The following is a 15,570-nucleotide window of genomic DNA, read 5'->3' as shown; positions in this document are numbered from 1 at the left end:
CGTACTGACTGGAACAGTAGTTCCAAGAAGCGCTGATTTTCAGCGTCTACTAACTTCCTGCAATGTTTTAATCCCTAGAAAGGTCACTCAGACTCTTGAATAAAATCTAACAAAACAAAAAAATACACTGTTTACAATCCAAATGGTTCTCTAGATGATAAGTTTCAATACATTATAAGATAAATCAACATTTATTTATTGTTATCTGTTTCCATATATTTGTTTATCTCTGTTTAATATTTACTTGAGCCGTATTTATCGTTCGTATTGAAGCGACTTCAAATAAGGAAAATCCACATTACCAGGATTAAAGTGGACGGAGTTGGTTAAGCAAAGGTTGGCAAAGGAATAGGTTAAAATGGACACGTATGAAAAAACAAAATAAACATGATACGTTATAAATACAAGGCCAATAGTAAAATTATTATGCAAACATGAACTTTGAGATAGTGGGTATTAAACTGTTAATAATTACATTAAGTCTTCAGTGTAGTATAGTACATAAGCTGGTTTAATTAGGTGGCAGTCTCTCGTGCGAGCGGCGTGTTACCACTTACTCTTAAGGCTCCTCAACAAATAGCCTTGAGCAATTTCCCTACCTGGGAGCGCAACAGTTACAGCGGAAGTATGTAAAAATTTATTGTTTGATTGCTCTAAAAACATGTTTAGATCTTTTCAGAAAATTTTACTACAATATTCCTTAGTAAATTGTCTATCTAATTGTGTTGTTTGGAAATTAAATATATTTGAGATGCACGAGATTAAAAATTATAGTGGTATTTTTATTATGAAATTAATGAAACATTATCTACATTATAATGGGAAATTGCATTACTTCTTATGACGGGAAAAAGAGCAGGACTTTTATCTTGGGAAAGCTTTTTCACACAGACGGAGCCTCGAACATAAACAAGGGTGTTATAAATTACGAATTGATGGCTACTTAAATCTACCAAAAATACGCTTAGTATGCCGTTTAGCTAGAGAGAGGGCCTTAACCTTTTAATTGACGAGCTCAGTGTTAAGCGCAGCTAGGTAACTAGAAGTTTATGGTGGTTACTGTACCAGGTTAGTCTAAGGGTCTGTTTCACAAGTTTCAACCAAATTTTATTTGACAGATTTTTTTTTATTGCTTTGAATGACGAGACGAGTTTGCCGTTAGTGTTAAGCGCAGCTAGGTAACTAGAAGTTTAGGGTGGTTACTGTACCAGGTTAGTCTAAGGGTCTATTTCACAAGTTTCAACCAAATTTTATTTAACAGATTTTTTTTTATTGCTTTGAATGACGAGACGAGTTTGCCGTTCGCCTGATGGTAAGCGACACGACCGCCCATAAACAGTAGGAACACATTACATAGCGGTGGTACCTACCCAGGTGAACTGTCACATATGAGGGGACCTACCACCAGTAAATGATTAATAAAGATGTCGTATTAAACAACAAATATATTATAATTAAACTTTTTTTCGGATTTTATTGCGGTTTTAATATTTTATTTTTCTCCCGAATTTCGAAGACTGCAAACTTCATGCTGCTAATATAGATAAGTATATATATATACATATATATGTACTTATTTTATATAAAAAAAATTAGGAACCTAGATTAGAATGTAGTTATTTTATTACCATTTGAGAGCATTGTTTAGAGTGTGGCTTCTGTATTTGGTCGGCTTATACATTTATATGACGAGTAGTGTTTATTCAGTAATTGTGGTACAAGCTCTAAGCCTTATGACTAGCCAAGCAACTTATTCTTCTTGTAATCCATACTATACATTTAAGGGGTAGATTTTGTTAAGGTTGCATAGGCAAATACAAAGTTTTTTTATAATGTTATGTGAACTGTCAGCATAATATTATTTAAATTATTGGTTAAGTATTAACAATGTACTGTTGTTATTAAGCGCTGTGTGCTAGTTTGTTACGGTTGTGTTCTGACGTGCAATTAGAAATATATAAGTTGGTATTTTACGGAAAACTTAATTTGTTTTCACTCCCTAATCACGTTTATTCTGCTGTGCAACTCCGCTAGGACGAATCGAAGCACAAGAGATTTACCTTATCCACATTTCACACGTTTGATAGGGAAACGCGCTTGTTGCCTTACCTTACCCAATTCCAAACTCTGGTCATATTTAACTTAAAATCCAATGCTTTAAATGCACAATATGATTCAGTAAACTGTAAAATAATTATATTAAGAGAAATAACAACGAATTTCAACAACACATGAATTACGTCAGAATTGTTGGAATTATTATTTGGAGGCGTTGTGAATTTTCGACATTTTTGCGTCAGTAACCATCGTGCCTCAGGCGCTTCTGTTTAAAGCTTTTCGAAATTAATCACTGAATATTTTTTTTTTTTTAGACAAGTCGATGTTTTTTTACTGCACCTGATGGTGATGGTGGTGGATGAGCGACGTCCAGATATCTATTGACGAGTCATGATTAATTATCCCTCGTTAGTCACCATTATTCCGCCGGCCTTAAAACTGTATATACAGAATGATCCCAGAACGCAGCACATTTTCATGGGTCATCATGGTGGGTTTTACACCTATTTCTAAAATTCAGGTTATAAATTAAACCAGCACATATAAATGAAGTCTGCGCTATAATAGTCAATGACTGGTAAACCCTTCTGCCCGTTTTACGTCACTCGCGAAGAATTAACAGACGCATTAAATGAAAATCAATACCCACCTACACTTTAGTATAACACTTTACATAGTAAAGATGCTTAAGGGCAAAACCTCGTAGCAGGCTAATGGGAACGGACAGGCAGCCGGCTAATTAATCATTTACATGGAACTTCAATTTGACAATTTTACGTTTTCCAACGAATTGAATTCGGCCTTTGATAATACCATCTATAAAATTTTTACCTTTGCTATTAACCCGAGATAATTCTTGTGACACTTCTTGGTTGATAAATTACAGTCTTGTTAAGTATAATCATTAATGTGCTCTCATTCTGTGACAGATGCGCAAAAAAAAGTATGAAATGTTGAAACGCTGTGCAGGTGACTCTTTAGCGTACATCTGTGATTATCGTGTATAGAAATAAAAATCAGATGCAACTCTGGGATTCGGCGACGCTGCGACGAGAGTCCACAGTTAGATGAAGTTTTCTCCTGTTTCGATTCCCCCTAAATCTTATAGTTACGTCATGGATTTAAACGTAAGACCTTCCTTTGAAAATGCAGATGCAGGTGTGATTTCACTCAATCCACTGCCACTCAAAAGGCTAACGCACCGTGACGCTTTTCGTTGCTTTTCGTATGCAGTATGAGGCTTAAACAACCTTCATCACTGCTCTTAAGACCATCAAGAATACATCTTATTTTATGCGGTTTATGATTGATTCACTTAACATCAAATAACCAACGCCTTTATTAGTCGGCGTATGCTTATGACTGCCTCGATGGCTTACAACCTGTCTTATTATGGGACGAAACACATAAAGCTAAAAGGGAGCCCTGGTTCAACCTCTGCTCACCCCGTCAGAAGTACATGATTGCTTTTCTTTTTTTCTATGCCTACTATACTAATATACTTTTAGTTTCGTAACGCCCAGGGCTCAAACAAAAATATTTGTAAATCACGCCACCACTTAGATTAAAGGAGGTTCTCGTTTAAAACCCCTTTTATCGCCACGGAGCCTGTAATATTTTGCGTTACACAATATTCATGAAAAATCTTTACATATTATAAATGTGTTTGCATCTTAAAATAGTGTTTAATAAAACTGAGATCACATCTGTATATAAACTTGTAAAATAATGGCGAATCCGTGGAGCATGAGATTCATTTGAATTGCCGAGGACTTTCTCACCAAATAAGTAAATGATGTTTCCCTTTAGAACATACTTTAAAAGATTAAGTTTTGAGGATGTATTTACCGAATATAATATAATTGCTGGTAGTAGGATATATTTTATATTCGCCCGGATAGCTACCACCGTACACAAGGTGTTAAAACCCGCCATAGTGGCTCACGTAAGTGTGTCACGTTCAGGATCAGCCTGTGTATATTCGATTCCAGCAGTCCGGCATATCAACTGTCAAGGGCCAATCGTCTCTCGTCAGTAGACATTCTTATGGACCACTCCATTTAACATCAGATACAGCGCAGTCAAATTGTCGTGCACACATAAAAAAAATATTATGTTTATTGTTTCCTACAGATATCTCTGTAAGTCTTTGAACTTATTACTGTCACTCTTTGATTTCGCTGTCTGAGCTCACTGATATCAAATCGAATCACTTAGAACGATTTATAGCGTACCACAGAAGAGGAAAAACGATAACAATTGTTTCAACATAATACTGGCCATTTTTATAAAGTCTTCCTTTGAAACAGAAGACAGTAATATAATTTTGATTTACACCACAATATTCATTGCCTACAGGCGGAAGTCTTGATGTCGACCCTTTGACCATTGAGCGTGAGTTCCAATACAAAAAGTCTACACGAACAAAAAACTTTTCAAATAACCCTTCAAAACACTAACGTTGGATGCTGATCCGTGCAAATTATTGGGAGTTGGCAACGTGCTAAAATAACGGATTCCGACATCTATTGCAATAAAATAAACGGTCCAATATGGCTTTGAAACATGTAAACGTGACATGGGTGGTTTACAACTGTTATTTTTGCTCACCTCTGAGATTGCAATAGAAATTGGTGTCCGAGTTTTATATTTTTGTCAGAAAAATATAGCATGAAATTTTTTATTAATGCAATTTTTGCTTGGAAAAGGGAATATTTGACCCATTCTGATTTGTAACTTTTTGGAATTGAATTAAGGTTTTAAATTATAATATGTATCTAACAAGTATACGAAATATATCTGAACAAAGTTACAAATATTGTTCATATTTCATTTTGAATATAGAACGATAATATTTTTGTACAACGAGCAATCTAAATTGTTTCTATATATTGTCTCACTTTAATATAGCATGTAAGCACAGCCAGGATTTCCTAAATCTGTGTACGAAGTAAATATTGGCATCCTAAACAATCCACCAAACGCTTATTAAACCTGAACCTGTATTGATATTAATATTTTCTCAACAGGTCCTGCCCACGTCGATGTAGGTGGGGTTCGACGAATAAATCTCGCCATACAAGATGCAAAGGTAAGCTATCTTTATTCACTCTTATATTTTGCTTAGAGCGGGTTTTATAATCGTAACGCTTAATAAAAGATTAGTAAACTAGAACGACTTTCATAACTTCTGAGTAAAAGTCCCACGTCACATAAATGTATAAGTCGACTAAATAAAAAATCACCCTCTATTCTATGCTCCAAAATAAATAGTAATAAAATGAGAAAAAGTATATAATTTAGTTTATTCGATTTTTTATTATTTTATATTTACAACTTAAGTAATTTATAGTAAAATGTTATTTTCAATAAGATAAGTGCGTATTCAGTAGGTAACTCTTTGTCAAAATGATCTGATATGGTATGTAAAGGCCAGCTATCTGCATTTTTCTGACTTGATACATGTATGCTTCTCCTCTCTTATTAGTAAATGAGTCCAGTCGACGACATTATTGTAATATCATAGAGCTGATGTCTGAACTTGAACATTTTATTACGCTAATCTCTAGAATTATACTGCCCCGATTTCAAAAATATACCGCATTACCCGCGAATATTTTTATGCTAATATTAGCAAAATCTAGCTGGCTGATCAAACAGTTGTTTTTATTATGTACAATTTAAAAAAATGCTCTCAATTCACAGTTAGCAAACTAAAATTTAGCACAATGATAACGTCAGCGTGATTAATTGTCCGGAATAATATAATTGGCATTTGATTGGCGTAATAATGAAGCCGCTTAACAAATGCCAGGCTTATTCATTTAAATCATAATTCTCAATAATTGGAGTTATTTTCATGGTAAAAGATAATTACGTTATCCTAATTATTGCTTGTAACTCCGCGTGAACCCTTTTCGAAAGAAATGTCTCACAATGTTAATCCGGAATACAGGTAATCGTTAAGTATAATATTTTGTTTATCTAAATCTATTCATAAGGTTACTTTTTATCCAAAGATCACAAAACTTCCTTTATCAGTAGGATTTTCATAATTATTTTAGAATATTTTTTTATATAATACTATTTTATATTCGTAAAAAGTTTTAATTGCTCCGGAGTGCACAATTTGATTACGTAACGATACTAGCCGCCTCGTTCGGCCCTTTGATTCAAAGAATTCTTTGTCTAAGATAATTTATTTCTGATAATATGACTTAGATCTTTTTTATCCGGGTACAACAAAATCAATCCAATGCACCTTATGTTAAGTGGATTAGGGTCCAGGTAGAGTGTCAACTGATAAGAAATGTTTAAACCTTGCCAATCGACTATATTGTGCCGGTCTGTACGGAATTAAAATAGGGTTTTATTATTCTATAGACCAATAGTTTTTAATTTCTTAAAAACAACGGTTGGGTCAAGTAGAGGCGGTAAGACTTTATGTATGTGCAGTCAGATTTGTTTTAAATTAATTAAAAAAGTTATGACGAGTTAATATTTAATATACGCAGTATAAAATTTTAATTCATTAAAGAACACTTAATGTCCGTAAGAAACGATTACATACTAAATGTTAATAAGACATAGTATTAACTGTCAATAATTCCCTATTTACCACGAATGTAAGACATTAAAATTAAACTATTTCCGAATTTTATCTCGGTTTTTATACTTTAATTTTCTCCCGACGTTTCGAAGACAATCTGCCCCGTGACCACGAAGGCTGCAAATACTTCAAAACGTCCGAAGAAAATTAAAATATAAAAACCGCCATAAAATCCGAAAAATAATTTAATTGTGCAGTCATATAAAAATTTAAATTAATTTATTCCTTATTTCACGAGCCTATAAATGAACTGCTCTAAACTTTTTTGTTTTTTTTCTTCTTACTTTATCATGTACTGTAGTCTTTACCCTAAACTGATTGAAAAGAGCAACACCAGAGTTTCTTGCCCGTTCTTCTCTGGTGAAAACTGCTTTCCGAACTGGTGGTAGAGTTAATATTGACGGAATCTAAATAATGTATAACATTTTACAGATTCAAATAAATCATTTCATTTCATTTCAATTTTCAAAACTATCAAGTTGTATGAATTGACTGATGGACTCTACAATCCCAGAATTAAGAATCAATGGGACTTTTGACCAAAACCTTTTTTACTTAATTTTACTCGTTTTTTTTGTCATATATGTATTCAGTAACGGCGACAGATGAGACATTTTTCAGTTATTGGTAAATAAAAACTAGTAGTATATACTTACAAAAATACTGAACAAAGAACAAAAACCGCAAAATATTTTGGATTATCCTCCCCGTGACCATGAAGGCTGCAAATCTTCGAAAGGTTGGGAGAAAAATAAAAAAACAATAAACCGCGATAGAATCCGGAAAATTAGTTTAATTTTAATTATAGGCTATTTATTAACCCGGAAATATACACAAGTTAACTCAGGAGAAGGTATTTATCACGCGAGCGGCTCCGAGGGCAATATCTAGTGAGTCAACTAATTGAATCTTATTGGTTAATGCGGTTTATACGCGGTGTATTCACATTAGGCGAATCGCTTGATAACCAATGCTCAAATCTAAATTGATACAATACTGATAAGCTATAACCACACTGTCCTAATTAATTAGCCTTGGTTATTCTATTACGTGAAGTCCTTATTAATTAGATTTTGCTATCCTAATAATTATCACTATATTACGCGTACCTACTATGAAAATAGGCGTTGCGGAACTTTAAACATTAATAATGTAGTTAAAATAAAAAACCGGGCAAGTGTGAGTTCAACTTGCGCGAGGGTTCCGTACAAACTTGTAGGTAAAGTATGTAAGAAATGAAACGTAATTGGCGTAGTTTGAATTCCTGCCACATGGCGGCGCGGCGTCACTGTCGGCGGTTATGTCAGAACCCTTTTTTTAACTACTTTTCCTTCTAAAATAGAATACAGAAATAAGTATCAAACATCAGAGCTTTATTTCGTGAATCTCCCACAAGGTATCTAAGTAGTATATAAATAAATATTTACGGTTATTAGATTTTTCATTTGCATGTGCTGTAAGCATGTGTTCTTGCCGAATGCATTCTCGCATGATTGTAGGTCAACGGGAAGTACCTTATAGCTTTTGATTTACATGTAAAACCGCAAAATATGCGATTATGTGCGCCATAAACGGGCATATCTTCCGATCGCGTTGAATTACAAGTTTCATTTTTTCACAGCTGAAAGTTACCGGAAATCCAAGTACTTGATATAAATATTAACCTCATTCCTCTACGCGTTCTAGAGAAAAGGTTCTGTACTGACAGACAGACGGACAACAAAGTGATTCTATAAGATTTCCTTTTGAGGTACGGATCCCTAAAAACCAGAGGTATATTTATAAATAGAGCAGCATTGTACAAACTCTTGTTCCTAATGTGATGCGTATATAACTTTGTCTGAACATGTGTGATTGAAATAGTTTTATAAAGGTCAACCCTTCTATAAATATCATCATTGAAGGGTTAGGTACGGTTAAAATTTATTTACATGTCAGTAAATGGTATTTGTATTTTATTATATCACACTTATGTATAATAATATCAGCCCTGTATTATATACTTGCCCACTGCTGAGCACGGGCCTCCTCTACTACTGAGAGGGATTAGGCCTTAGTCCACCACGCTGGCCTAGTGCGGATTGTTAGAGTTAACACACCTTCGAAATTCCTATAGAGAACTTCTCAGATGTTCAGGTTTCCTCACGATGTTTTCCTTCACCGTTAAAGCGAGCGATAAATTCACAAAGAATACACACATGATTTTAGAAAAGTCAGAGGTGTGTGCCCTTGGGATTTGAACCTGCGGACATTCGTCTTGGCAGTCCGTTCCACTTCCAACTAGGCTATCGTCGGTTTTTATTTATGTATAAAATTAAAAAATTATCGCTTTTTTAAAATCATATTCTACTTTAAGTTTGTATACACTTACGCATAGAAAGTCTATACCATTTCTAAAACATCACATTATACTTTTAATTAGGACGAATCGCCCTCACTAGACGATTGGACGCACTTGTTCCAACGAGATCAAGGTATCGAATATCAGGTCTACTAACCCAAAATGGGGGATACTGTATACTAATTAGGGGGTTCTTATAGTAAAGCAAGTCGACTTGATAGGTATTTAAATTCCATTAAGCGATAAATCTTTATTATACACGCATACCCACGCCTTTTGATCCCCAAAGGTATAGGCGGAGGCGCAAATATTGCACCTACTTTTCGTCATGCGCATTCCGTGATGTATATAGGAGAGGCGAGAGGGTGCTGCTTTCGCCAAATCGGGTACAAATTCAAAAACCGATACTGAACAGAAAGACCCAATATTTATTTTAAGACTTCGACAACGTTCATAACCCATACAGAGTACGACGGACTTAATACCACAGACATTCCCTCTTATTCAAGCTTTGAGTGGTGCAGAAGTAAAAGGTTCAAAATGAAAACATAGCAATGACAATTGCCCAACCCAATATTCGAATCTGAAACCTCAGAGCTGTGACGCACCACTCACAGAAAATAACTGCGCCACCAAGGCTATGCCACGTTTTATATTTTTAAGTATATTACATTTATGTTTTGTTGGTTTATTAGAAGCTAATCGAAAAGAAATACCTATCTTGGTTATTCACTAAGGTATATGCACGTAGCTGCTACATATAAATATTATGGGTAATACGAGTGCTATATATAAATTCGTCTTGATAAACTGAATAACACATTGTAGTTAAAAATGGAACTTACACTGTTACCATCCATGTCCGGTTTTTTTGTGCTGTATTGTTATAACATACGTTTTTGTTAGTCCTTTTATTATTTACATTTCATAAATAAAAATAAAATAATTACAATATCATGTTGTAATATAATCAAAGGTTTTCTTTTATGAAATGATTTTACGAAGATTTAAAATTAGGTGGGCCTTCAAAGGATCCGCAACCTGATTTATATCCATACTTCCATACTGTTACATGAAACTGAAGAGTTTTTTTGTTACACAATCAACCCAGGAACTACTGGTTTGAAATGAAAAATTCTTTCGGTTGTGGATAGCCCATTTATCGAGGAAGGCTACGGCCGACAGGAGCGGAGTATCATTGAAAAATGTTGCAAAAAGGGGAAACTTCATTGCCTTTGAGAGCTTCTGTTGCGTTTGCTGCTTAAAGTTCAGCGGTCGGCAACCTTTTGGTAGGTAAGGTGCCACAAAGTATCAAAATTAAGTAAAGTCGGGCCATACGTATAACATTAAACCTAGAAACCCTGGTTTAGATGCGCTTACTCTTAATTTAATACATTTATTTTATTGTTTAAGATTTATTACAAAACAATCACGGGCCATAAACAGAACGTTCGCGGGCCGCGTGTTACCGACCGCTGGCTTAGACGGTTAAAGTTACACAACAAACTTGTATGACGGAATTATTACTCTTAAATAGTTCTAAAAATATCTTATAATACACAAACTCTCTGTTTGTCTAAACGAGATAACCTTTTTCACGCGAGCGAAGCCGCGAGCATAAGCTACTAATAAAACAAAGTATTACTTAGTACAATTTTGCAATACCACATTTATAACAAAATTAAAATTTTTGTTTTCCATAAGTATTATACGCCGAAGTTTCTTGAATCCACAACTTGTTCACTTTGCGACTCTTCGTAGAGGAAAGCTATGAAAATATTGTAACTTTAGATTTCAGTTCTCTTTTCTGATTGCTTACGTAAAATATTTCAGAAAGTATTTTAGTATTGAGTGGTTGAAATCTCTCACCTGATGTTATGAAATAACATGAAATTTGTGATGGCAAAATATATTTTATTCAGTCTGGGGTTTGGTTTTAGGAGTCAAAATATTTTGGGCTATTTACTTATCTCATACATTCCTAAATCAAAAATCAACGGCTAGAATTAATAAAAGAGCAGTATGTAAATATTTAATGAGCCCTATACCTTTTATAGTGGATGCTACGATGTCGGTTGGAAATGGTATAATAAATATTTTCTTCCAACTTGATGACCAACAGCTTGTAGCAACAAATATAATGTTGTATGGTGGAAACTACGTATCCGCATATTTTAGTCTTATTCTTACAAAATAAACTTTGCTTTAAACCTTCAAGTTCTAATGCTCACCGCAAACTTGATCTCTATATACTTACTTCCTTCAACATCTATCAGGCAATTGATTCAGCAGTCAAACTTCATACTACTCTTAGGCCTTTTCATTTATGCAGGCAATGAAAAAATTGTTAGTTAAAAAACTCTTTAAAAACATTTCTAACTTGTATTTAAATTCTAGGTTAATCGAACCTAAATTGTGCTGAAGTATAAAGTATTTTCCTTGTTTAATCAGCCAGAGAAATCCTTTTAACACTATCTTAAGATAACCTCTACAATAATATTTGGTTAATTTCTGGTATCTAACAACAGCAAAGAGCGTACATCCTCACACTACTGTATTCTTATTTGATGGACTTTAGTACGTTATTCAAAGGTGAGAGGTATTATCAGGTGATGTGTTGTCATAAAAATAAAATAAAAAAGGAATATTCCTTTTTTATTGGTGCCCCAATGGCGAAAAATTAAAAAATACATACATTTTTAATTCCTTTTACAGACCTGTTCTCAATTCCAATAAAAATAATATTATCCAAAATATAATAAAATTTAATCCCTTTGAAACTCGGCCGTTGATTGCGCGTCACAAATTGGTGAAATGGAGCCGCTTGACATCGGAAATGTTATTTGGCTTGCACTCAGCGAACGAGCCCGCTGAGAGCTTACATTTCTGGCAATATCTATTCTTTAAAAATATAGTCTTTTAGGAATAATATTTGGACGTTTAAACCCGCATAAACCATTAATGTTGACGTTTAATTAATCGAGAAGAAGTGTAGGCGTAGTAGTTAGTATTTATCGCAATGATTTGACACCAGGATCCATTGTGCTAATACGTATTTAAGAGTTCGTATTCGATCTGAGATAAATTGGAATTTGATTCGGACGCTATTAATTATCGTTGATATAAACAAGTACTTAAGTAAACAAGTAACTAAGTACTTTGACCTCAGAATTACGAAAACAAGGCAGGCCAAGTTCTGCCAAGGTCATCCACGGTCTAAAGAAACTTTTTCTGACCGTAGTATACTTAGAGTATCAAGGGTTTGGGGAGCATATTTCTTTTAAACATTAATTTTAATCTTTGAAAATTCAAGTCTGTGTTTTTGAAGTGTTATACAAATTTCGTCATTCGAGATGGAATCGTATCCATCTCACCTCTATCACAGTATGCAAATGCTGGTATTAGATCAAAATCAATATTAATAACTAAGTGAGACAATGATAAATTACATTAATATAATACGGTGGTTTCGTTACATGAGCACCTTGAGAATAAAGGTTCCTTTGTGAACTTTGTAGTTATTTTAGCCCGATAAAAATATCGTGTACATTCATCGATATATATGTACTGCGTACTAGATCTGGCGTTCCGTACACTCATTGTGTTCTACTTAACTGTACTGCAATCCGAGCACCTCACTTTAGTATGATTTCAACATTGACAGCGTGAGGTTATGTACGGAGTGGCGCTCAATATTATAAGAACTCGAGTCTTAGTGTATACCTCGATGTGAATAAACAATGTTAGTCAAATGAGTAAAATAATTTGTTGTTCAAGCGAATAAATAGATTATAACAGTGACGTTTTGGTTACCGTTTTAGTTCAGATTTGGAACAAATAGTTAATATGGACGGTCGTGTCTACAAAATATACGTCAATGTGTACATCTAACTGGCCAGGGCCCTTATTCTGTATGATAGTGTAAACGCGTAACGCGGCCGTGTCATGTTATCTTCGTGAAATGTGCATGGAATGGTATTCTGTAAGTCAAATTTCTATAGTCCTAAACATGATGCGTTGTGTTCCGTGCTTGTTACACACTGTTAAAATAACGTGCGGGATAGAGAATAAGGCTCCTGTAAAAAATAAATTCATCATAAAACTATAAACAGCCAGTAAGAAACTAAACAAAAGGAAGGTTACCCTGAACGCAACTCATTGTAAACACGTGCAGTGTTTACGAGGGAGTGCGGTAATGTGTAAAGCCAATATTGATCGATCATTAATTGAACCAATTAAAAGTTAAGATTAGCTAATACACCAATTAACTGTCGGTGTCATGAGCTTATAAGTGAGTCTATTTACAAACACTAGTTAATATTTCATTCATAATAAGGTGACTGGATGATCGACCTGCGCGAACTACATTTCTATGTACTATTCAAAAGGTACTTTTTGGATATAAAAGTCCTACTTTTCTGATATAAAAAATATTTTTGTTGATCCAGGACAAGGTTTAATTGTGTGTCGAATTTCATTCGAATCCATTCAACGGTTTTCCATAACATTCAATTTCTTCTTTCTTAGTGAAATAGAATGAGATTTGATTAAATATTTAAAGAAATTGACTGGAGGGTACTTGTGCCCGTATTTATTTCGCATGAAATAGGTTTTCTGGGAACTGTTACATTTCAATCTAGTTTAAAGTAGGAGATTTGAGAAACAATCGATAGATATTTTAATTCGGGTAATCAGGCAGGTTTAACGAATGATAAATACCACAAATTTTGTGCCTTACCTGGGAATAGAGCCGAGAACGACTTAGTCGACCGTCCCAGTAGGTACCTACGCTATGGTTAAACCATTAAGGTGGTAACACGTCGCCACACGTATTACTTGTGTTATGATATTGGTACCGGTCCGGCCCTTATTGTGTAAAATCCTTTTTAGTCTGCAATTGCCCATATAAGTGTGTCGCTAGGGCTTATCCTGTTTCAAATAAACTAATTATGTCGGCTGGCTTCAATATTATGCAATAGAAACTAAGAGCAATTTATTTTGGAATATTGTGGTGCTGTTAATCAACCTTATATTCTATTATCATAAACCAGGCGTTGCAACAATGGATTGAACAGAATTTGAACCTGAAACTTGCACTCGTACCTTACCTCACCAAAACAGATGCTCCAACACACCATCCGGTAAATTACAGTCACAAAATTATAGTCTAACTCTAAATGAAAAAACAAGTTTATTTATAATAAAATAATAATTAATATGAGTGTCGCAATGTCGGTTAGTTTAAAATGGTTTGCAAAACTGGTCGAGATTCTATTAGTAGGTGTGACAGTTGCAGTAAATAGGGTGTCTCAAAGCTACTTACTTCAGTGTTCAATTTGCTACAAGGGTGTGCCTGATAGTTTTATTATAGGACAGTATTTTGTTTATAACTAAGCGGGGAACGTGCTCTCGGTCTATGTAATAAGCATCAGTTATTATGGTGTTACTAGTCCTAATATGAGGGTTGTTATGTAATGATTTTAATACATAAAATTTTTGTCTTCGGCCAACGTGCGGACTTCTCGATCCTGTGTGGTCTTTATACATACATACTAATATATAACTATACAACTCATCCCAATTTCCTTTTTTCTTAAGACATGTGCTCCCGGGAGCCCTTTTTGTTCCGATTCCGATAGTTTTTTCTTCAATAGTATTGTCTTCTATGTTTTTTCTTCAATAGTATTATCTTTTATGTGTTGTGTTATGTGTAAATTAATTTGGCCGAATCTGTCCGCGCTTCCAATAATGGACTAATAAAATTAAACAAGGGTTGATAATCTGAGGTAGTCAATGTTAAAAAAAAATATGGCCCTTTGGTAATTTTACTTATATTGAAATCCAAATATATTCACAAACATTCTCATTTATAATAGTTAGATAAAAAGTAAGATTCTTGCATGATTAATAATTGATCGCCTCTATCCGTCGTTGATGATTTACATATCCACGATATGTTGTACACTAATTTTATAAAATATAATTATAACTTATATTTTCTTTAGTATTAAATATTTAAATTGATACAATAGGTTCATGACGAGGGCGAAAGTAATAAAGAAGGAGGTTTCTAGGTTAGTGGATACGTATAGTAATTTATTAAATTAAAAATATTTTATTTTTAATTTGCTTATGCGTTTGCCACAGAAGCATTCGTGCACAGTCACACTTTGGCATATGTATATAAAATAACAATGACTGCGTATAATTTGTAAAAAAAATATTTATTATTAAATCCATTTCCACTGGTCGAAGATATAATTTGAACTCGATACACCGAATCAAAATTACAACTAAACCATGCAATTTATTTGTTCGCAGAGCAATTCAGCGCATCCAACAGGTCGACTGGACCTCGGTCCGGCGTGACGGCCACAACTTGTTCACGAAACTCATCCGTACGAAGGACCCGCGCGAATCTGACGGTGCGCAGGAGTTGACTCTGCCAGGCAAACAGCGTCTCTCGGTGAGTACTTATTTCTGTAGTACAGGGATGGCGAATCAATGGTGTTACCACTACACGCGACATTATAACTCGGGCACCCAAAATTAACTGAGAATA

At 34.3% G+C, this 15,570-nt stretch overlaps 1 protein-coding gene across 1 annotated transcript in view; it reads left to right on the top strand.

Annotated features, from left to right (window-relative positions):
* The first annotated feature begins 5,087 nt into the window (after positions 1–5,087).
* Positions 5,088–15,570, top strand: part of LOC115448625 (probable cationic amino acid transporter) — a 147,804-nt gene continuing 137,321 nt past the window's right edge. Inside the window, exons 1-2 of the mRNA XM_037444001.1 lie at positions 5,088–5,149; positions 15,330–15,474. Of these exons, the coding sequence (XP_037299898.1) occupies positions 5,142–5,149; positions 15,330–15,474 (153 nt within the window). The 5' untranslated portion in view covers positions 5,088–5,141. The remainder of the gene's footprint in view (positions 5,150–15,329; positions 15,475–15,570) is intronic.

This window comes from Manduca sexta, chromosome 27 (genome assembly GCF_014839805.1).
Source record: "Manduca sexta isolate Smith_Timp_Sample1 chromosome 27, JHU_Msex_v1.0, whole genome shotgun sequence".
NCBI lineage: Eukaryota > Metazoa > Arthropoda > Insecta > Lepidoptera > Sphingidae > Manduca > Manduca sexta.
Note: the sequence above shows the minus strand (reverse complement) of the source record. Positions and strands in the feature narration are given on the sequence as shown.